Source organism: Microchirus variegatus (assembly GCF_963457635.1).
Source record: "Microchirus variegatus genome assembly, chromosome: 3".
NCBI classification, from domain to species: Eukaryota; Metazoa; Chordata; class Actinopteri; order Pleuronectiformes; family Soleidae; genus Microchirus; species Microchirus variegatus.
Genome location: NC_139804.1, coordinates 432501 through 457500, shown reverse-complemented (window position 1 = coordinate 457500; position 25000 = coordinate 432501). Strand labels below are relative to the sequence as shown.

General features: G+C 40.7%; 2 protein-coding genes across 4 annotated transcripts; one reads left to right on the top strand and one right to left on the bottom strand.

The window, feature by feature from the left end:
• Positions 1-3587: 3587 nt before the first annotated feature.
• On the bottom strand, positions 3588-9630 carry LOC310924673 (heat shock cognate 71 kDa protein-like). 3 transcript variants are annotated; one of them, XM_083886465.1, is made up of 9 exons: positions 9547-9630; positions 7563-7772; positions 7140-7345; positions 6807-6959; positions 5246-5801; positions 4908-5110; positions 4343-4541; positions 4024-4256; positions 3588-3947 (listed from the first exon to the last, which is right to left on the bottom strand). In XM_083886465.1, the coding sequence occupies exons 2-9, from the start codon at positions 7765-7767 to the stop codon at positions 3768-3770; spliced, it is 1935 nt and encodes a 644-aa protein (XP_083742591.1). In that variant the 5' UTR covers positions 7768-7772; positions 9547-9630; the 3' UTR covers positions 3588-3767. The 3 variants fall into 3 exon arrangements, with proteins under 3 accessions (XP_083742591.1, XP_083742592.1, XP_083742593.1); XM_083886466.1 differs by having other exon boundaries at positions 7563-7832; positions 9547-9628; XM_083886467.1 differs by having other exon boundaries at positions 7563-7769; positions 9547-9619.
• A 9704-nt stretch (positions 9631-19334) lies between these two features.
• LOC310924592 (zona pellucida-like domain-containing protein 1) lies at positions 19335-21916 on the top strand (the record flags this gene model as incomplete). The annotated part of the gene is made up of 6 exons (XM_083886375.1): positions 19335-19550; positions 20007-20191; positions 20292-20364; positions 20971-21068; positions 21546-21626; positions 21715-21916. Coding segments are annotated over 6 exons (855 nt in total), but the record flags the coding sequence as incomplete, so codon positions are not given.
• Between the last annotated feature and the right edge of the window lie 3084 nt (positions 21917-25000).

Sequence of the window (25000 nt, the reverse complement as noted above, 5' to 3'; positions counted from 1 at the left end):
TGTGTTAATCACAGTCAAAGTCACATCAGATCTTGGATCAGCTACAGAAACACAAACATCATCATCGTCTCTTTACTGCACCAGTTATTCTGAGCAGATCCTGAGTCTGTTCCTCTGCAGGGGTCTACAGGAGCTGTGTGTGTGTGTGTGTGTGTGTGTGTGTGTGTGTGTGTGTGTGTGTGTGTGTGTGTGTGTGTGTGTGTGTGTGTGTGTGTGTGTGTGTGTGTGTGTGTTCAGATCATTTTCTGACTCATTAAATCTGTCGTAGGCGTTGAAACATCTTAGAGCGTTTTAATGATTCTCTGTGTTTATCTTCACTCTTAGACCACGCCCACTCAATATATCAGCTGCTCCATGACCACAGGATGTCCTTATATGGACACATCCTTATATGGACACATCCTTATATGGACGTCCTGTCACATCACTTTATCAAAAGTCTTGTTTCTTCTTATTATTTTCCAGAGGTTTGAGAGTGGACGGCTGTTCGTCTCTGTGATGGACAGGTGATCTGTCCAGGGTGTGACCCCGCCCATCAGGATGTGACCCCGCCCATCAGGATGTGACCCCGCCCATCAAGGTGTGACCCCGCCCATCAAGGTGTGACCCCGCCCATAAAGATCACAGACACGAGGTTTGAATCATCAATTAAAGTCATTTAGTTTCAATCTAAATCTTCTTCTACGTTGAATTCTCCTGCAACAGAAACATCTTTGTTCATAAAGTAACAATTATTTTAGAATTAATGACAGTTTTTCAATCACTGATCTTGTTCTTCTGATCTTTTATTAATAATTATTATAATGATCATTATAATAATTATGATAATGATATGTAAATCACATGATGATCATTAACATAATTAACACAGATGCTGTTCATTAACACTGAGTTCAGATTCAGTAAATAATAAAACATGAACCAGAACCTGAACCAGAACACAAATAAATCAATACGTTTTTCAACAGAAGAAAAATATTATTATTATTTTACTTAAAAATTCTGAAAAATGTACGTCTCTGTCTGTCAGTCTGTCTGTCTGTCTGTGTCTGTGTGTCTGTCTGTCTGTGTGTCTGTGTCTATAGTGTTAACATGAAGTCATGTCTTACCTTGTATAATCCACAGTAACATCAGCACTGATCCAACTCTGCTCTTCATCTTCATCATCCAACATCTACACACACACGCGCGCGCACGCACACACACACACACACAGGTCACGCGCGCACGCACACACACACACACACACAGGTCACGCACGCGCGCACACACACAGTGTAAAGTTGTCCTCCACAGAAGCTTCACTCTCTGGTTAAGTCCATGTCTTCAGTGCTCTCTCTCTCTCTCTCTCTCTCTCACACACACACACATCGTAGCTCCTCCTCCTCCTCTTCCTTCATCACACACACACACACACACACGCACGCACGCACGCACGCACACACACACACACACACCTCCTTGTCTCTCATGTCTCTGTGGCTCCTCCCCCTCTGCCTTAGTCTCCGCCTCCTTTCACCTGCCTCCGCTGCTCTCTGTCGCCCCCTGGCGTCTTCTTCCTCCACTGCAGCAGCATCACTGTGTCAGAGAATGTTTTTAATCTCATTTAACACTTTGACAAACTGTAATCCCACCATTTATGTCCATTTGTCCCAGAGAGACAGAGGTCCAGGTCCAGGTCGATGTTCTGATCCAGGTCCTGGTCCAGGTCCTGGTCCAGGTCCTGGTCCAGGTCCTGGTCCAGGTCCTGGTCCAGGTCCTGGTCCAGGTCCTGGTCCAGGTCCTGGTCCAGGTCCTGGTCCAGGTTCACATTAAATGGGTCATCAGTTGAAATATTCACGTGGGCGGAGCTAAGTATTGTATTTTTAATGAAATGTAATGGATTTATTAGATGATACATGTTCCTGTGTGTGTGTGTGTGTCACACATACATGTTACATGTTTGATTTATTCATGTTCCTGTGGAGTTTCCCTCTTCACTTTTCTCATGCTAACGTTCGATGTTTTCCGTGTTTTCTGTGGCCGAGAGGAAATGAAGTGAGCTCTTCATTTAAAACATTATGAATTAAATGCAGAAAATAGAACTCATTTGCATGAAGTTTGTCTCCTCCCCTCCCTCGTCAGTACAGGTGAACCTCAGGGCTCAGTCCTGGGCTCCTCCCCTTTATCATCTAACTCCTCCTCCTTCCTCTTGGTCGTTCCTCAGATTTAATTTGGACGACGTCAGAGGACGAAGACGACGTTAGAGGACTTTTTTTTTCTTTAACATAGTTAAACAAATTTAAATAAGTTCATTGTTTGTGTAAATTTGTAATTGTAAATTTCATCTTTTTAAATTTTAACCTCTTTTTTTTAAATTCCAGGTTCATCTTTAAATGAGCTGTGAAACATTCAGAGATTAAGTTAATCTGAAGGAAACATCATGATGTGTTACTGTGTTTCTCTGCCACCTAGTGGTCAATGCAATGAATCACTGTGGAAGGATTTGACTCTTATTTTAGTTTAGAGTTCACACAGTTTCATCTGACTCACACACACACACACACACACACATATATATAAATTGTTTATAGTGAATACGAAGAGAAAATTCACTTTTTTTCATTTTAACAAACTCAAAACAAAAATAACTATTAAATCTTTTGATATAATAAATGTTTTTTTTAAACATGATTTTCTCAAAATGAAAACTGAAAAACTGAAAAAAGAACAGACTAAACAAAGACTATCAACAACCAAATCAAACCAAATGTGAAATGTTGAAAAACAACAAATATAACAAAAAAACAAAAAATATGACAAAAACAACAACAAAAGTGTTGTTAAAACTCGACTTTACTCATTTGTGTCATTCACTCTTTCACAGAATTCACTGATTCATCTCTAATCTCTCACCTGTTTGTGTTCTGCTGTTCTCTGTTTGACCTCTGACCTCTGTGACACGCCCTTATATGGACTACAAACAGGAAGTGGAAGAGACCAAGTCACAGACAGACAAAAGAGAGGGGATTCCAAAGATTATTATCATGATGTTTATTCCGCTCAGATTAATCAGAATAAAGTTAATCTGATCAGAACGTCACGTGACCTGTGTTTATCTACAATTAATAAAACACAGAAGAAGAAAATGTGTGAAAGGGTTATTTTGATAAAAAACATAACGTTTTTAAAATCTATTTTATTATAACAAAATAGACTAAAACGTTATTATATTTGTATATTTTTTAATTATAATATTATATTAAGCACATTTACAACACACAATATTTTCTGTGTTGTTCTGTGTTTCAATCATTTCAATCAAGTATTTGTAAAGGTATTTAGTGATATAATATATATATTTATATAATTATATATATATAGACTTTCTTCTTCATGTGTGCGTACAGGAGTCACCAAAGCTCCGCCCACTCAAACCCATACCAATAAACAAATAAATAATAAAATAAAAAACTAAAAGAGCGTTGTTGTTTTTTTTTGGGTCTGAACTCATTTTTAATCTGGGTTAATCTGGATTACAGTTCAAGTTAATTTGGTATAAAAACACATTGTTTCCTGTGTAAAGTCATGTGACAAACAAACAAAATGCAAAAGTCTTTTTATTGAGTCAGAGTTTACAAAATAACTCAAATATAAACAGAGAAGTTTATAAAGTAAAGAGAGACTTTTATAATCCTGCTTTAAGGCACTGATTTGAAATCAGGGTTTTAAACTCTGGTTTAAACTCTGGTTTAAACTCTGGTTTAAAGCCTGGTTTAAACTCTGGTTTAGTCGACCTCCTCGATGGTGGGACCAGAGCTTGCTCCACCTTCACCAGCAGATCCAGGGAACGTTCCCGGCATTCCTCCTGGAGTTCCTCCTGTGCTCTGGTACAGTTTGGTCATGATGGGATTACACAGCTTCTCCAGCTCCTTCTGCTGATGCTCAAACTCGTCTTTCTCTGCAGACTGAAACATGGAGACAGACATGAGACATGTTCAGTGATGATGATGATGGTCTGAAGGCAGCTCCTCTGCTCCTCACCTGGTTCCTGTCCAACCAGCTGATGACCTCAGTGCACTTGTCCAGAATCTTCTCCTTGTCCTCGTCGCTGATCTTCCCCTTCAGATTGTCGTTGTTCACCGTGGACTTCATGTTGAAGGCGTACGCCTCCAGAGTGTTCTTCGCAGCCACCTTCTCTCTCTGGACCTCGTCCTCGGCTTTGTACTTCTCTGCTTCGTCGACCATTCGCTCGATGTCTTCTTTCGTCAGACGACCTGAGCGGGAACAAAAAAGGAGTCCATTTAATTTCAAAATAAAAGACGTGTTGAGCCTGAGAGCCGTGGACAGTGAAGTCACAGACCTTTGTCGTTGGTGATGGTGATCTTGTTCTCCTTCCCCGTGCTCTTATCCGCCGCAGACACATTCAGGATGCCGTTGGCGTCGATGTCAAAGGTCACCTCGATCTGAGGAACTCCTCTGGGAGAAGGAGGGATTCCTGTCAGGTCAAACTTCCCCAGGATGTTGTTGTCTTTGGTCATGGCTCGCTCACCCTCATACACCTGAGACACAGAAGACACCAGGGTACATCAGGGTCCATCAGGGTCCATCAGGATCCATCAGGGTCCATCAGGATCCATCAGGGTCCATCAGGATCCATCAAGGTCCATCAGGATCCATCAGGGTCCATCAGGGTCCATCATGGTCCATCAGGATCCATCAGGGTCCATCAAGGTCCATCATGGTCCATCAGGGTCCATCAAGGTCCATCAGGATCCATCAGGATCCATCAGGGTCCATCAAGGTCCATCAGGATCCATCAGGGTCCATCAGGATCCATCAGGGTCCATCAGGATCCATCAGGGCATACCCACACATATCACCACGTCTACACCTGGATTATGTTAATCTGGTTACTGCAGTGTTACCTGGATGAGGACTGCAGGCTGGTTGTCCGAGTATGTGGTGAAGGTCTGCGTCTGTTTGGTGGGGATGGTGGTGTTCCTCTTGATCAGAGCCGTCATGACTCCTCCTGCAGTTTCAATGCCCAGAGACAAGGGGGCGACGTCGAGCAGCAGCAGGTCCTGCACTACCTCAGATTTGTCTCCAGAGAGAATGGCCGCCTGCACGGCTGCACGAGAGCAGAGCGAGGATGTTAGCTTCAGCTGCACAAACGAGTTTATTAATGAATATTAATAATAATAATAATAATTTAAAAACACAGGTATAACAGCTATAATAATAACTGTTATCTGTGTGCTTGTACCTGCTCCATAGGCCACCGCTTCATCAGGATTGATGCTCTTGTTCAGGTCTTTCCCGTTGAAGAAGTCTTGCAAAAGCTTCTGGATCTTAGGAATTCGAGTGGACCCGCCCACCAGGACGATTTCGTCGATCTTACCTTTGTCCATCTTGGCGTCACGCAGAGCTTTCTCCACGGGATCCAGGGTTCCTCTGAACAGGTCTCCGTTCAGTTCCTCGAAGCGCGCCCTGGTGATGGACGTGTAGAAGTCCACGCCCTCGTACAGCGAGTCGATTTCGATGCTCGCCTGCGTGCTGGAGGACAGCGTGCGCTTGGCTCGCTCGCAGGCCGTGCGAAGACGCCGCACCGCCCTCTTGTTGTCGCTGATGTCTTTCTTGAACTTGCGTTTGAACTCGCCGATGAAGTGGTTGACCATGCGGTTGTCGAAGTCTTCGCCTCCCAGGTGGGTGTCGCCCGCCGTGGACTTGACCTCGAAGATGCCGTCCTCGATGGTCAGGACGGACACGTCAAACGTTCCGCCGCCCAGGTCAAAGATGAGGACGTGTCTCTCACAGCCGACCTGTCGATTTCAAACCACATGAAATTATTGTTTCTGTCGACCTCACGCAACCCTCACATTTTTCAGGATTGGAACCAGCACTCAGACCAGGACTAGGATGATGTTCGGAATTTTGATGCGAATCGGCCGATAAGAGATCAATTTGTTTATTTATTTCAAATTTCGTGCTGCTGAGCCTCCTGTACTGTAAATGAATAATTCCTATCTTAACCCTAAAGCTCAAACCCTTAATCTTAACTGGCCTCAAAACCAAGTGTTGAGGGTTATTTTGTCACTTAGAAATGGGACACCCCTTAAATGCAGATACGTCTTCAGACTGTAGGGGGCAAAATAACGCCAAAGCTGCGTCCAGTCTGTCAACTCCAAAAAAGAAGAAGAAGAAGAACACATTTACGTCAGGATTATTTATTCTGATCCGTTTGTCAGTCAAGTTATTAGGTTGTCAGTTAGTTATAAGATGATACTCATACAAATATTCAGCTGACAGTTACCACACACCACGACTTATTGAAAAGTAAACCACACCGGCCGACTATTGACAAAAGATGGTAAAATAAAAATAAATGTTAGGCAACAATGACGTCAGTAATCCATAATATGGGCCTAAACTAAGATCATTTTTATATCTCTATTAACAAAGAAAATACTTCATTTGTATCGCACTCGTTTCACTGCTTCCGACGCCATCTTTGTTATGTGAAAACACGCAATGCATTCTGGGTAGCCCTTGCTCCCAAGGGTGGTCTCGGAAAATCTCAATATTGAGGGCGATACAGCCCTTAAACTTGGCCTCAACTTAATTTATCTGAGAATCAGGACAGAACTTGGACTAGAGGGAGAACATTTTTGAGATTGAGGATTAAAGTAAAGAATTGGAATTCACCCCAAATATCAGTTATCGGCCTCCTTGACTCCTAATAATCGGTATCGGACCTGTAAAAACCATATGGGTCAATCTCTACTTCAAATATCAATATAAAAGTCTTGATTATGTTATTGTCGTACCTTCTTGTCCAGACCGTAAGCGATGGCAGCAGCCGTCGGCTCGTTGATGATACGAAGAATGTTGAGTCCAGAGATTGTTCCGGCGTCTTTGGTCGCCTGACGCTGAGAGTCATTGAAGTAGGCGGGAACAGTGACCACAGCACTCGTTACAGTCTGAAGAACAAAAACCACAAGAACGTCAGATGTTTATCACCATTATTTTAAAACCGTGCAACAACAATGAGCTTGTTTTAGCACCTCAGTCAAACCAGTTTGGTAAAGTAGACACTAGAGGGCAGTAATCATCAGAGCAGAGAGGATTCAACACACAGAGCCATGACACACAGGTGTTACCTTGCCCAGATAAGCCTCTGCAATCTCCTTCATTTTGAGCAGCACCATGGAGGAGATCTCCTCTGGGTAGAAGGTCTTGGTCTCACCCTTGTATTCCACTTGGACTTTGGGTCGTGAAGACTCGTCGATGACAGTGAAAGGCCAATGTTTCATGTCGGCCTGGACGACGGAGTCATCGAACCGACGCCCAATAAGACGCTTGGCATCTTCATAACAACACAACAACAACACGATTATTCATCTGAGAAACATTTGATCTGTGTTCCATTATTCAGCCTGTCCACTTTACAACTGCACAGACATGAGAAGACAGAGTGGACACACACTGTGTGATCAGCTTTACAGCCACAATAAAACGATCCTGCAACGACAGAGTTTTGACCAATTAGTGTTGCTAATCAGTACAGTCAAAGAAAACCCTACCAAAGACACTGTTGCTGGGGTTCAGCGCCACCTGGTTCTTGGCGGCGTCACCGATCAGTCTCTCGGCGTCAGTGAAGGCCACGTAACTGGGCGTGGTCCGGTTCCCCTGGTCGTTGGCGATGATTTCCACTTTGCCGTGTTGGAACACGCCCACACAGGAGTAGGTGGTGCCCAGGTCGATGCCCACTGCTGGTGTCTTAGACATGTCTGCTGAGGGACATCAGAGTGGACATGTGTTAACCCCGCCCCCTGCTGGTGACCTAGACATGTCTGCAGAGGGACATCAGAGTGGACATGTGTTAACCCCGCCCCCTGCTGGTGACCTAGACATGTCTGCAGAGGAACATCATAGTGGACACGTGTTAACCCCGCCCCCTGCTGGTGTCTTAGACATGTATGCTGTTAACCCCGCCCACTGCTGGTGTCCTAGACATGTCTGCTGTTAACCCCGCCCACTGCTGGTGTCTTAGACTTGTCTGCTGTTAGCCCCGCCCACTGCTGGTGTCCTAGACATGTCTGCTGTTAACCCCGCCCACTGCTGGTGTCTTACAAACAGCCTTTAAAAGCAGGCAGAGTCTTGACAGATACCTGAGCATGAGCTCATCACCATATATAGATATAATCCGGATAGTTTGGCTTCTTCCTGCTCTGTATCGACCCTTCAGGCTGCTGCTGTAATTATAAAAGTTATCTTACAAGTTCAGGCAGTAAAACTGGGCTGATTCCTCTGAAAATAACACACCCACGCAATAACGACCATCAGCTCTTCTTAACTAACTCTATTTCAACTATAACCACTAACTGTTCACATTAGCCAGCCATGGTGGTTTACTTTGACTTGTTCAAATAATCCATGACTAAATAAACAGTGCTTCTTAAATGTGAATATTTTCTGGTTTCTTTGCTCCATGAATTAAAGAAATCATTCAAACAAAGACGTTGAAGAACGAATTTCCAGGTTTGACAAACACTGACGACATTTTTAAACATTTTCTGATATAAAATATTATAAATCACCATATTTTACGAAAAGAACTTGAGTGAAATCACCATGTGAGTAGATGTCCATCATGTATCCATGCTCTAATAATGACCATGATGTTCTTCTCATGTCATGTCCAGCTCACAAAAGTCAAAATGGCTGCTGTGTCAAATGACCCATATGAGATTATTTCTCAGATTAAATCAAATGAACCTAACAAACATCCCAACGGTTTGTTGGACGATGAATTCAGTGAACGTTTAAGCCTCCAGTCACCAGATCTCAGTGATTTTAAACATCAACAAATCTGTGTGAATATCTTTGTATTAAATTAAGGTTCAGGATGATTGTATGCGTTTTAATGATTAATCAACTTGAAAATGTCTGGTTTAGACCACTTTATTCTGCCCATAGTGACATTAGTCTGACATTAGTCTGACATTAGTCTGACATTAGTCTGACATTAGTCATTTTAGATAATTTCAGATCATCAACACATTGATGATGAAAGAGCTCAAATGCTTTAGCTGATAAATCAGATCCAGTGATTTTGATCAATATTGGAGCGATAATGATTTCCATCCATAGTCAGGTGTTACAGATGTTACAGTTAAAACATACGTGTACATAATAATCTGCTCTTATTAACATATATGTTGTGTAAATGTAAATGTGAACATGAACCAAACCCATGTGAGGAATGTTTCCACACACTGTGGAATGTTGTGGAATGTTGAACCTGCTGTACCTAATAAAGAGGCTTTGAATCAATGAACCAAAGATTCACAGATTCACTTTACGTCACATATGTGTTCATTAATAATTAAACATTTGTAACGCTAACTGTTTGTAGCTAACAGCTAACTGTTTGTAGCTAACAGTTAGCTGATGAACAGACACCGTCATTATACTAACGTTAGCTTCATTTATGGAATTACGCACATATTAATGTTTAACATCACGCTGCAACACACAAACACACACACACACACACTCACTCACCTGCGTTAAATTCACGAACCGTAGTTTAAAGTCGTACTTTAATCAAACGTAGTTCTTCTCTTCTGGTCCCGCTGTCACTCACGCTTTAACAGTGTGTGTGTGTGTGTGGGTGTGTGTGGGCGTGGCCGAGCCTCCTCTCTCTCAGAACTTTCCAGAACTGAAGAATCCTCTGCTCCAATCAGATTAAAGCATCTGATGATGACTCAGCTGTTGCTAACAGGAAATTGATGATTTAGGGCAGGGACGTTTTTAAGAAAATAAAGAACCGTATAAACATGCAGCTACAACAACACTGTATATAATCTGACTCTTATAGTCTTATAATATAGTATAATATAGTGTGTGTGTGTGTGTGTGTGTGTGTGTGTGTGTGTGTGTGTGTGTGTGTGTGTGTGTGTGTGTGTGTGTGTGAGGGAGAGTGGGTGTGTCCATGTCTCCTGTCACTCAGAACCTTCCAGATAGCACTGTTTGTTCAGTGAACTGGTGGAAAAATACAACCTGATGATGACTCAGCAGTTATCTGATGATGACTCAACAGTTATCTGATGATGACTCAGCAGTTATCTGATGATGACTCAGCAGTTATCTGATGGTGACTCAACAGTTATCTGATGGTGACTCAACAGTTATCTGATGATGACTCAGCAGTTATCTGATGATGACTCAGCAGTTATCTGATGATGACTCAGCAGTTATCTGATGATGACTCAGCAGTTATCTGATGGTGACTCAACAGTTATCTGATGGTGACTCAACAGTTATCTGATGATGACTCAGCAGTTATCTGATGATGACTCAGCAGTTATCTGATGGTGACTCAACAGTTATCTGATGGTGACTCAACAGTTATCTGATGGTGACTCAACAGTTATCTGATGATGACTCAGCAGTTATCTGATGATGACTCAGCAGTTATCTGATGGTGACTCAGCAGTTATCTGATGACGACTCAGCAGTTATCTGATGGTGACTCAACAGTTATCTGATGGTGACTCAACAGTTATCTGATGATGACTCAGCAGTTATCTGATGATGACTCAACAGTTATCTGATGATGACTCAGCAGTTATCTGATGGTGACTCAACAGTTATCTGATGGTGACTCAACAGTTATCTGATGATGACTCAGCAGTTATCTGATGATGACTCAGCAGTTATCTGATGGTGACTCAACAGTTATCTGATGGTGACTCAACAGTTATCTGATGGTGACTCAACAGTTATCTGATGATGACTCAGCAGTTATCTGATGATGACTCAGCAGTTATCTGATGGTGACTCAGCAGTTATCTGATGACGACTCAGCAGTTATCTGATGATGACTCAGCAGTTATCTGATGGTGACTCAGCAGTTATCTGATGATGACTCAGCAGTTATCTGATGACGACTCAGCAGTTATCTGATGGTGACTCAGCAGTTATCTGATGACGACTCAGCAGTTATCTGATGACGACTCAGCAGTTATCTGATGATGACTCAGCAGTTATCTGATGACGACTCAGCAGTTATCTGATGATGACTCAGCAGTTATCTGATGACGACTCAGCAGTTATCTGATGACGACTCAGCAGTTATCTGATGGTGACTCAGCAGTTATCTGATGAGGACTCAGCAGTTATCTGATGATGACTCAGCAGTTATCTGATGGTGACTCAGCAGTTATCTGATGATGACTCAGCAGTTATCTGATGATGACTCAGCAGTTATCTGATGACGACTCAGCAGTTATCTGATGGTGACTCAACAGTTATCTGATGACTCAGCAGTTATCTGATGACGACTCAGCAGTTATCTGATGATGACTCAACAGTTATCTGATGGTGACTCAGCAGTTATCTGATGGTGACTCAACAGTTATCTGATGGTGACTCAGCAGTTATCTGATGATGACTCAGCAGTTATCTGATGATGACTCAGGTGACTCAGCAGTTATCTGATGGTGACTCAACAGTTATCTGATGGTGACTCAACAGTTATCTGATGATGACTCAGCAGTTATCTGATGACGACTCAGGTGACTCAGCAGTTATCTGATGGTGACTCAACAGTTATCTGATGATGACTCAACAGTTATCTGATGGTGACTCAGCAGTTATCTGATGATGACTCAGCAGTTATCTGATGACGACTCAGGTGACTCAGCAGTTATCTGATGGTGACTCAACAGTTATCTGATGATGACTCAGCAGTTATCTGATGACGACTCAGCAGTTATCTGATGACGACTCAGCAGTTATCTGATAACAGTCGAATCAAACAAAAAGTGAACTTTCTGGACGACATGATTTCACAGAATTTCATCATAAAAGCGTTTGTTTTGATATGGAATAAAGTTCACAATAAAAACATGCATGATGCAAAATGAATGAATGTTCTTGGAAAGAATAAATCAATATATTATATATTTTTTATTGTAAATATAAAAACAGGACAAACTATTCTAGTCTATACTAGTCTATTCTGACTTTAATATTCACTTAACAACTGACAAACACTAGATGGCGTTGTTGTACCATCTCAAACATGTCTGAGGCAGAGCAAAAGTTTAGTGTTATGAATATTAATTTGAGCATTTCTAGGACACATGGTAGTATTATTAAATCTTTAAGCACTTTCAATGACCCATGTTTATTTAAGGTCATTTTCAAGAACTTTCAAGGGCCTTTTTTTTACAAATTCCCAAACTTTAAGGACTTTAAGGACCAGCGTGAACCATGTTTCATAAAAACTTACATGTTTCTGTTGCTGAAATATATGATGTTCACCCATCACTGCATCTTCTCTCATGCAATGATGAAAATAAACCAGTGTGAGACTGACAACATACAGTATGTATGTATGTATGTATGTATGCATGTATGTATGTATGTATGTATGTATGTATGTATGTGTGTATGTAAGTATGTATGTATGTATGTATGCATGTATGTATGTATGTATGTGTGTATGTAAGTATGTATGTATGTATATCTGTAAGTATGTATGTATGTATGTATGTATGTATGTATGTATGTATGCATGTATGTATGTATGTTTGTCTGTATGTATGTATGTATGTATGTATGTATGCATGTATGTATGTATGTTTGTCTGTATGTAAGTATGTATGTATGTATGTATGTATGTATGTGTGCATGTATGTATGTATGTATGTATGTAGGTATGTATGTTTGTCTGTATGTAAGTATGTATGTATGTATGCATGTATGCATGTATGTATGTATGTATGCATGTATGTATGTATGTATATATGTATGTATGCATGTATGTATGTATGTGTATGTATGTATGTATGTATGTATGTACGTATGTATGTATGTAATTGTATGTATGTGTATGTATGTATCTATCAACGTATATATGTATGTATGTATGTATGTATGTATATATATGTATGTATGTATGTATGTATGTATGTATGTGTGTATATGTATGTATGTGTATATGTATGTATGTGTGTACGTATATGTATGTGCGTATGCATCAGTATTGTTTGTGTCAGATCTGTTCCTGTTGTTTCCTTGTTTTTTCTCTTCAGGGTCAAATTAAACCAGAAAGAATGATTGTGTGTTTTTTTGTTTAAACTTGACAATAGTTTCCTGTTGAGTGAAATGAGACCAGAGTGAAGATGAGTCAGTGTCTCAAACACTGGAGCTTCTATCATAACATGTTGTGACACAATCTGAGGAGGATCCCAGGTTTTAAAGGTCACATCAGAGCTCGTTTAATGGAAAACAATCCCAGTGTTTGTTATAAATCATGATGACCCACATTTCACTGTCTGTTCCCACATTAATATTTAGTATTGACCTAAATGTCAGTGAAGAGATTCACTCAGTTTGAATCAGGACCTTTAATGTTAACACTTGACTTCATGTTCTAATGTTGATCAAGACGACTTCTCCAAAGTCTTGGGTTCAGATCGTCTTTAAAGGATTTTAAACCAACACCAACAAACCGTCATTGTGATCGATGTGACGCTAATGTTGTGTCTCTAATGAACGACAACAGCTCAGCACTTTAGTTTGTCACAAGAATCAAATCAAATCGTTACAGACCTTTTTTAGAGCTCGTCTTCTTTCGTCCACATGTAAATGAAGATTTTTGTCACTGAAAACTTTTGAAAACATCATTTATGAGTGAATGAGGAAGACGTGTAGGCCATGAACTCCACTTTATTGATCTGCATCTTGACAGTGATCTGATCAGGTGATTGTCATTGAGATCTTGGTCAAAGACCTTGAATGTTTTTTCTTTAATTCACAAACGATTAATGATTTCAAGGATCATGTGAAACCTGAACCCTGTTTTTTTCTTATCTAGTTGTGTTTGTTCACCATCACATCTCCGTGTTCCATTTACATCGGAGGTCAGGGGTCGGAACAGGAAGTGACGTCACCTCTGAGTTGACCAGTTGATAAGTTAGCCGTCGTTAGCGATACTGAACCAGTCGTTAAGACGTTACAGCATATTCGGTCACACAAACAGCATCGAATATAAAGCTAAAGCTAAAGCTAAATAACCGCTCTGGTACAGTTCATTTATTTCTTTTACGGGTGTAACTTGATAAATCTCCACCAGGTGACACACGACTGCACTATAATACAATGTTGTCCATGAAAACTATGACATGATTCTAGACCAAAGTGCACAGTTATGAACTCAATTCACTCACAGATCATTTGACAAAAGAACAAACATTTCTGCATTTATAATCGTTCAGTTAAAGTTCTAATACGACTAGAACATTGGTTCTCAAAGTGCGGCCCGGGGGCCAATGACGACCCGCAGAAACATTTCTGGCCCCACAGTGAATTACAGCTGCTAGTTTTAATCCAGGAGCGACTAAGCTTGTTAAATGTTTATTGCACATTACTGGATACAGACAAGTGTAAACAAAAATACTGTGTATTTACCTGGTTTCTATATGGTGAATTTTAGTGTATTATTGTGTTATAAGCTGGTAATAAGCAGGTAGCTACAGCCCCCAATTACTAGCTATTTACCCAGTAAATATATGGTAACAGAAATGTGTTACTTGGTATTAACCTGTAATTAGAAGGTAAGAACAATGGCCAAAATACTGGGTAATTACCCAGTAAATTATAAAGCGTTATTGTATTAATGCTTATATTACTTAACGCTAAACTGTAGAACTGAAATCTGGTCATTAAAGTTATTACAAATGGGATTTATTTCTGTTTTTTTTCCTTTTCTTTTCCTTTGAAGACCCTCAGTCCAATGTTGGGTTCCTAAATTGGCCTCAGGTATCAGAACTTTGAGAACCTCTGCACTAGAACTAAATGATTCTCTTGATTCTTTTCAAGTGTTTGTTGTTAATGTAAATATTTGTGCAGGAAAGTCTTGAACATTCAGACTTAAAGCATGTTTTTATGCTTCATTATTTCACGTTAGTCGTGAACAGCAGCAGTCGATCGTCACGTTGACCTTGAAGTTTTTCTGTGTTTCAGTGAAACTTCAAACAGGAAGAACTGAGCGTCTGTGACGTGTGTCAACATGGGCCGTGAGAGTGAGCGCTACAGCTAGCAGTTAGCTTAGCTCAGCAAAGACGGGATGCAATGTCAAAAAGAGTGTTTGCTTCTTCCAGTAACACAAGTTAAAATAAGTCAAAGTAAATAAATGTCTAAGATATTTTATATTTTCAGTGTCTGTGTGGCCTATATTTCTGTCAATGACATACGAGACACTGATACTGAGATATCAGTGATAAGCTAGGTCCTAGCTTCCTAGCATGCGTCACAGCAATACAATAAACACTGCTGGTTTATTTGGCAACACCTTGGTTTCCATGGTAACAGTGTCACGGTTACACATCGACCTTTTGTCCATTTTTTAATGGACAAAAGTGGATCAGAGCTTGAACAGTTTGTCCTCAGGTCTCAGCTCTGAAGGATCCAGATGATTGATGACGTTTCAACAAACTCTAACTTCATCTGTCGCCTTTTTAAAACACTTCATTTGTGTTTTTCATGCTGGTTTCTGACCTAAATGTCTCAGCACTTTGGCTCAATCACTGCTCAAGAAATAACCCTCCAGCATCACTGAGGGCTTTGCCTGCAGAAGACAAACGCTTGGACAACAAAGGACAGATTAAAAGTGGCATTTGACATCGGATCCGTCTTAAGAAACACAACAGGCTTCTTTTCCGAGCTCTACCCTCACACTGTATTGTGGAGCTGATCTTCAGGGACCGATTCACAAAAGACTCTGGAGTTCTGCTTAGGTGTGGCTTTGATATACAGACGGGACAAAATGGTGCAGAAACGTCTATTTACAGTTAAACAGCCTGAGGCCGTAACAACGATCCATTACTAAAGTCCCTCGGGAACAATGTGGAGACTTTTATCGCCATAAAAGATCTGAAAGGAGAAACACTTGTGATTAAATGACTGATCCTGTTCTTTCACAGCAGTGAATGTTGTGTGAAACACTGAGTGAATACATGACAGTTTCTATGCAACAAGACTCACAATCCACTGTCTTTTATTATTGTTATCGTTAGCGCTCGAGCACTCACACACACACACACACACACACACACACACACACACTCACACACACACACACACACACACAGCGGTGCGAGGACCTATTGGAATTCCTGAAGTTGTGTATTTCTTCCCAAAGGATCACATTTTTGAGCTGATAGTTGGCAGGTGAATCACAACTGGCAAAATACGGGAAATATGTGGCGCAAAATGACTCTGTGGCGCCTCCAAAGGTGAAACCTGGTAGGACAAAGCCGACTCTAAGTGGAAACATGTCACAGTCGACGACGATCAAAGAAGTCGTTCGAGCATTTTAACATAAAAAAACTGTGACTTTGTATCTTTATCTTGGTTTTTAATCAAAAGGTGTCGCAGATTCAAAGGGGGCGTGGCCACGGAAACCATCGGAATGTTGGTGAATTCCGACCGTTGGAGCCTGAACACGACTTTAAAGGAAGTTCAGCCACCGTTGACCCATCTGAGTCAAAAACTGAGTCAAAGGCATAGCGCCACCTGCTGGCAGGGCCTGCACAAGCTTATTTATTACTACACAGGATCAGGATCAGATCTCCAGAATAAACCTCTTGGACGTTTGATGAGATTGTGCAGATGTTTTTATTTCTTTCTAATGTTTTCACTCATGTTTCCCTCTGATGTTTTTATGTATGATTGTGTTTTAAAGTGTTTTCACAGTGTGATGCTCTGTCGTAAACACACACACACACACACACACACATCACTTCACTCTTTCCGTTTAAAAGATGTAAAAACACAAGATGACAGAATTTCCCAGAGTTTTTAAAAAACGTGTTTTCTTTCTTCACTGAGAATCACGACGTTTCTCAAACGTGACACATGACCCACTTCCTGTCTCATTATCTCTAACATCTAATATCGTTTTCAGTCGGTAACCAAATTCCAGCAGATAACCCACATCCATCGCACTCAGAGAACCAGCCCTAAAGGAGAGGGTTACGTCAGGAAAGGGCAGAACGTAAAACCTCTGTCAAATCTGAAGGACAAGATGGAGGCAGGTGGTGCGCTCTGGCGACCCCTAGAGGAAGAAGAAGAAAATGAGAAGAGACGTTTATTAGATTTCGTTTAGCTTCATTTGATGTGATGATGTTCTGGATTAATGTGATGGATGATGATTGACAGGTCATCACAGTGATGATGATGATGGACAGGTCATCACTGTGATGATGATGATGGACAGGTCATCACAGTGATGATGATGATTGACAGGTCATCACAGTGATGATGATGATGGACAGGTCATCACTGTGATGATGATGATTGACAGGTCATCACAGTGATGATGATGATGGACAGGTCATCACTGTGATGATGATGATGGACAGGTCATCACAGTGATGATGATGATGATTGACAGGTCATCACAGTGATGATGATGATTGACAGGTCATCACAGTGATGATGATGATTGACAGGTCATCACAGTGATGATGATGATGGACAGGTCATCACAGTGATGATGATGATTGACAGGTCATCACAGTGATGATGATGATTGACAGGTCATCACAGTGATGATGATGATGATGGACAGGTCATCACAGTGATGATGATGATGATCACAGTGATGATGATGATGGACAGGTCATCACAGTGATGATGATGATTGACAGGTCATCACAGTGATGATGATGGACAGGTCATCACAGTGATGATGATGATTGACAGGTCATCACAGTGATGATGATGATCAGGCCAAAGCTTAAATACATGGGCGTCGTCGACATAGAGAGATATTTGCTCTGAGTAAAGAAACCATTTGCTCTGGAACTTTCACACATAATCATTTCTAATGTAAACCTTTAACTCCAGATTAATGATGGTATTAAGTGTTAATGTTGTGACGACCTTTAACTGATGCTTTACAGCTAAACTCTATACGTTCACACACATAAAGGAGCTTTTTGCTGTGAAAGAATCTCCTTCACATCAACATGACGTGAGCAGGAGACGCCCGACATGATAAACTGCCTGAACTTCACACGGATTGTTATTAAAATGAAAATGTGCGTGAATATTAAGGCTCAGATTGTGTTACCTGAGACTCTATTGTGTGCGACAATCGCTGACTGTGTCCTCTGGGACGACAGAGTGGATCAGGGCGGAGCGACGATCGTAGAAAAGTATAAAAGATAGATCTGAGACTAAAGATCATGAGAAAAACATGTTCAGGTGAGATCAGCGTTTCTTTGTTACTGTGATTGTGTTTGTGATTCACTGTCTTTAGACTCTTTGTCCTCATTCATGTTTTTTAGCTTTCCTTCGACTGGTTTTTGTTAAATTCCTTTTACTGCAACAATTATACGAATAATTTCAATCATTTCAAACATTTTAAGCTTCTTAAATGTGAATATTTATAAATATTTATAAATTTGGTTTGTGGACAAAAACAAGACATTTGAGAACATCATCATTTCCAGGTTTGACAAACACTGATCAAACATGGACTCAAGATAATAATCTACAGATTAATCCGTCACTAAAGTCATTGTTCGTTGTCGCTCTGCAAAATAAAACACCTCCATCTTTATTTGGAAGATAGAATTCTCTATTCTCTGTTTATTCTCTGTGAATTATTTCTGATTTTTGTCATTTTCTCACAGATCCACATTCACAACAATGAGACTCGTTCTCGTTCTCATTCTCATGATCGACCTCGTTCTGAGGATCGAGGCCCAAACGACGACGACGCCGCCTGAATGCAGCGGAAACCCCACGTTCAGGGACCCAGGTCTGTGATTCACGTTCTTCACGATCTTCTCGTTCTTCACGATCTTCACGATCTTCTCGTTCTTCACGATCTTCTCGTTCTTCACGATCTTCTCGTTCTTCACGTTCTTCACGTTCTTCACGTTCTTCACGATCTTCACGTTCTTCACGATCTTCACGTTCTACACGATCTTCTCGTTCTTCACGATCTTCTCGTTCTTCACGATCTTCTCGTTCTTCGAGATCTTCTCGTTCTTCACGTTCTACACGATCTTCTCGTTCTTCACGATCTTCTCGTTCTTCACGATCTTCTCGTTCTTCGAGATCTTCTCGTTCTTCATGTTCTTCACGATCTTCTCGTTCTTCACGATCTTCTCGTTCTTCACGATCTTCTCGTTCTTCAAGATCTTCTCGTTCTTCATGTTCTTCACGATCTTCTCGTTCTTCTCGTTCTTCACGTTCTTCACGTCACTGTTATTTCCATCACAGTCTGATCCTCTTATCATTTTCTAAACTCTTCAGAAAACACTGACATTAACGTGACCTGTGGAACAGAGTTCATGACCTTGAGCATCTACATTTGTCCGATGTTTAAATCTGGTTACAACGAGTCTCTGATGGTCCTCAACAACCAGGTCGACGACCCTCTGTGTTTCGGCACAGCCGACATGACCGCTGATCCACCGGTCCTCAACTTCCTAATTCCCCTGAATGTTACGTTGGCCGGTGCCTGTAAAAGTGTCCTCACGGTAAAGTTCTTCAACTGTGTCTGATTTACATTTATACACATTATAAACTCATTTGCATCTTTGAAACACATTCTACGAGCTTTAAACGTGTTCACATCTTCAAATCTATTGTAAAACAATCAGTCAGTACAGTTTACACTCACTCTTTAATCCAGATGAAGTCATAGTCTGACTAAGTGTAATCAGACTATGAATCACATGATCCACACACATTAATCTGACTAAAATCAGCTGGTTTTTAGTCAAACTAAGGTGTTTACATGAGATTAAGAAAACTGAATCAGTGTCTTAATCTGAATAGAAGACATATATTCAACATATAGAACCAACCTTTTTTAAACTTGTGTTTTCTTCAGATTAACTTTAAAATGTAAGATTCAAACATTAGGCAAAAAGAACAGTTTTTGCTCTTAAAGCCAAACTTTGTCAACTGTTCAATTCTTTCTTTTTTCACAGTTAATCGATGAAATTGGAGCAGGATATTTTGCCGACTTCTCAAATATCCAGTTCTTAAACATGTCGGGAACAGTGAACTCAGTGGATCCGCTCACTGGTACCATCACTTACCGCTCACAGATCCTCTACAGGTTCTCCTGTCGCTACCCCATGCAGTATGTGATGAACAACACTCAAGTCAGTGTGTGAGTACAACACAACACAACACAACACAACACAACACAACACAACAGTGAAATGAGTGAAGCTGAAGTTTCTCATGTGCGACTGTGTCATTTCCTGCAGAACGGGAGTGAACGTGGCCATAAACGACAACAACGGCAGCTTCATCAGCACACTGAGCATGCAGCTGTACTCTGTAAGACTGTTATTACACCGTTATTACACCGTTATTACACAGAGTGTCAACACTCTTCATGTAGATAAACATGAGCATCATAAAGAGAGTCAACACTGACTAAACTGACTAATCACTACGTGTCAGTGGAGGAAAACAAAATATATTTTAAATCTGACAGAACCAGACTCAAAGAGCAGCATCTGCCTAGACAGGTTGTGGTGAAAGGAAACTATTCCACCATTCCGTGTGTGTTGGAGAAACTATGTAGCCTAGTGTTAGCATCAAAACTCAAACATGTTAAGATTTTTTCATCCGCCTCATTCTGGGGTTTATGAAAAACAACAATTCACACAATCAGGTGATAAATTTACCCTTTAATTACAATCACGAGTATTAGTTGTGATATGTTGTATAATATCACAGTCATTTATACAGAAGTTTTAATTATACCATAATAATGATGAGAAACAATAATAATATTATCACAACTGGACCTTGATCCTGCAGAGTGAGAAAAGATGGTTTAGCTCAAATGAAGGTTTTAAATTGAACTTTAAATCCATGGTAACTCTAATCCTAATCTGTGTATAACAGAATTCTCATTCTTCATTTTCTTTGGAACAGGACCCAGATTATTTAAATGAGCTGCTAATCCCAAACTCAGGACTCAACCTGAAGACCAACATCTACGTCACAGTAAAAGCCGTCAACCTCACGTCAAAGTTTGTCTTTTTCTTTATTCAAACACATTTGAGTTCCACTGCAAAAACTGCACAGATTAGCAAATATTCTCAAAGGGATTAAATTTTCTCTTGTTTTAAGAAAAATAATCTTGTTTGACTGGAAGATTTGAGACTAGTTTGTTAATCTACAGCCTTTTTCAGGAAAAACTGGACACAATTTAAGTGAAGTTGTACTGAAAATGTGTCACATAAACATGTTTATTTATTATTATAATTATTATAATTATTATATTTATTACATTATTATATTTAAACACATCTGTGAGAGTGTGAATGTCACTGCTGTTTTTAACACAGAAGAGAAAAAAGATGTAAGATTGTTGTGATTTGTTTGAGCTGTAATTAAAGCTTGAATTAAGCATAAATATATTTACTAACTCATTTACTAACTTTACTAACTTATATTTGCTGCTGTCTTTTCTTTTGTCATTTGTAAACATCTCTCGTTTCTCAAAGTTTCAACGTGTTGTTGGACCGATGTTTCGCGTCCACGGGTCCTTTCCAGAACTACACCACGTTCTACGATCTGATTGTGGGGTGAGTCTCAGGGTTCTCAGGGTTCTCAGGGTTCTCATGTTCATCACCTCTGAACCGTGTTCACTAACCTGCGTCTGTGTCTCTGCAGCTGTGAACACGACCCTCAGACTAACATGTTTTTGAACGGCGTGTCTCAGGAGGCTAAGTTCTCCTTTGAGGCCTTCAGATTTGTGGAGCACCAAAACCAGGAAGTGTCCACGTTCTACATTCACTGCATCACCAGACTGTGTGAGGTGGCGTCGTGCAGCTCACTGCAGCCGGTGAGGAAACCAAATCCTAACCCTAACTAACCTTATCTAACCTTATCTAACCTAATCTAACCGTATCTAACCTTTATCTAACCCTATCTAACCATATCTACCGCTAACTAACCTTTATCTAACCTTATCTACCCCTAACTAACCTTATCTAACCTTTATCTAACCTTATCTAACCTTTATCTAACCTTATCTAACCTTATCTACCCCTAACTAACCTTTATCTAACCTTATCTAACCTTATCTACCCCTAACTAACCTTATCTAACCTTTATCTAACCTTAATCTAACCTTATCTAACCTTATCTACCCCTAACTAACCTTATCTAACCTTTATCTAACCTTATCTAACCTTTATCTAACCTTATCTAACCTTTATCTAACCTTATCTAACCTTATCTACCCCTAACTAACCTTATCTAACCTTATCTAACCTTATCTACCCCTAACTAACCTTATCTAACCTTTATCTAACCTTATCTACCCCTAACTAACCTTATCTAACCTTTATCTAACCTTATCTACCCCTAACTAACCTTATCTAACCTTATCTAACCTTATCTAACCTCATCTAACCTTTATCTAACCTCATCTAACCTTTATCTAACCTCATCTAACCTTTATCTAACCTTATCTAACCCTACTAGGATTGTTCCGAATCACGATTCGGCAGAAGAAGACGAGACACTGATGGTGAAGGTGGAACACAGAGCGCTACAGTCACTGCTGGACCAATAAAAGTTGGTCACACGACCAACGGTACGACTTCACCTGCTTTTGTTTATGACGTAAACATGACGACGTTAATCTGTTCAAATCCAATGAGTTTTGATGGATGATTTTAGTATTGAATTATTCATCTGATCTAATCTGACTGTAGTTTGTCTCCATGTGTCGATGGACACCACGTGTCCTACGTGATGGACACAATGTGTCCTCCCTGATGGACACAATGTGTCCCTTGTGTATTTAACTGCTCTCAAATTCTGACCTGAGTTCTGTATTTTTTTCTTTTTTCCAGACGATTCTGCGACAAACTTTTCTGCTCACGGTAAGAATCTGAACGTGGAGAAAGTGACGATAAGTATTGACCGATGTCGGGATCAGACGACAAATTCAGGGCCGAGTTTTTAGGGGTTTGGTCGACGTCCAGATTCTAGACGTGGGGGACATTGGACAGACATGTGGGACGATCTGTGACACCCAACGACAACGTCCACCATCTTATTTACAAAATGTCCTCACTATTTCCAACAGGAGAACTCTGACACAGCGTTACATAGAGACATAAACATGTCCCTCTGAAGGACGTCCGTTCTGTCCTCTGAAGGACGGACGGTCAGTTCTGTCCTCTGAAGGACGGACGGTCCATTCTGTCCTCTGAAGGACGACGGTCCATTTGTCCTCTGAAGGACGGACGGTCCATTCTGTCCTCTGAAGGACGGACGGTCCATTCTGTCCTCTGAAGGACAGACGGTCCATTTGTCCTCTGAAGGACGGGTGGTCTGTTCTGTCCTCTGAAGGACTGACGGTCCATTTTGTCCTCTGAAGGACTGACGGTCCATTCTGTCCCTCTGAAGGACGGACGGTCCATTTGTCCTCTGAAGGACGGACGGTCTGTTCTGTCCTCTGAAGGACGGACGGTCCGTTCTGTCCCTCTGAAGGACGGATGGTCCATTTGTCCTCTGAAGGACGGATGGTCCATTTGTCCTCTGAAGGTCGGATGGTCCATTTGTCCTCTGAAGGTCGGATGGTCCATTTGTCCTCTGAAGGTCGGATGGTCCATTTGTCCTCTGAAGGTCGGACAGTCCGTTCTGTCCCTCTGAAGGACGGACGGTCCATTTGTCTTGAACGAGCATCACCCACAACACTTCCACAACACTCTGGTAGCCATGATTGACAGGTCTTTGCCCCGCCTCCCCAATGACCTTTGACCTCGTGCAGTATCGTGAATGACCCTTGGTGGCGTCGTCAGTCCCCCGAACAAGACGCGACAATAATCCACAGGGATTGATCATCTGACAGAATGATGGTGTCGTCTAATCCCGGCATCAGGATTACAGATTACAGCCTTTCTCCACTGTTGAGTGTGTGTGTGTTTGTTGTGTAACATGTTGAGTGTGTGTGTGTTTGTTGTGTGTCAGTTTCCAAAGGTCAGGACGAGTACACGGGTCCAGTTGTTGCCGTCATCATCTGTCTCGCCCTCATGTCCATCGTCCTCTTGGCCATGATCGTCTACTTCGTGTTGTACATCCGAAGACCGTCGTTCTAATCTGGACTGAGATCAGATGTAGAAGTTTAACGCTGTAGCATCTTAACAAAGTTTATCTAGAGTTTATGATAATTTATTCATTATCTGTATATTTGCATGTTCCAAAGAAAACAGTTACACGTAGTTAAAACGTAGGATGAGGAGAATATTTACAGATTATTCTCTGACAAAAACACTTCATAATCTCCACTGTTCCATCTGTCGTACGTTCGTCTTTCTTTCCTTAATCGACCGTGGATTACGGCAAAAATACTCAAAAACATTAAGTGAAGACAAAAGAAGCTCATTTGTAATTATTTACATTTACAAATATCTGATAATCTACTGATAATCCTGATCGTCTGTCACATGGTTCAAACACAAATATTCATCAAAAATGACGAGATGTTTCAGACTTTATCAAAACGTGGAATAATAAATAAAAAGACTTGAGCAAACTTGTTCTGCACCAGTTTCTTTATTGTTTGCATATTTAAATACATTTAAGTGCTAAAGCTCATCATGTGTCATGTGATACAAAGACGACAACAACAACAACAACAACACAATACTGTCAGAGAGAATCACACACTTGACTAAAAGTCATTGACTATAAACTCTCATCTGCTTAAAGGTGCAGTGCATTTTTAAAAAACACCAGTTTTTTTTAAAATGCTGCTTAAAAAAATCTAATTGATTTAAATTTAGTGAGATCAAAGCTAAGAAAGAGCAAAGTGAATTCTGTTAGAGACGATTCTTTATCGTTATGATGAATCACATTCATTCAACACAGCTGTTATTTAAAGCCACTGCACCTTTAAACGGTTTCATTTGAAAGCAGACTTTGCAGAGTGGACCGTCCTCAG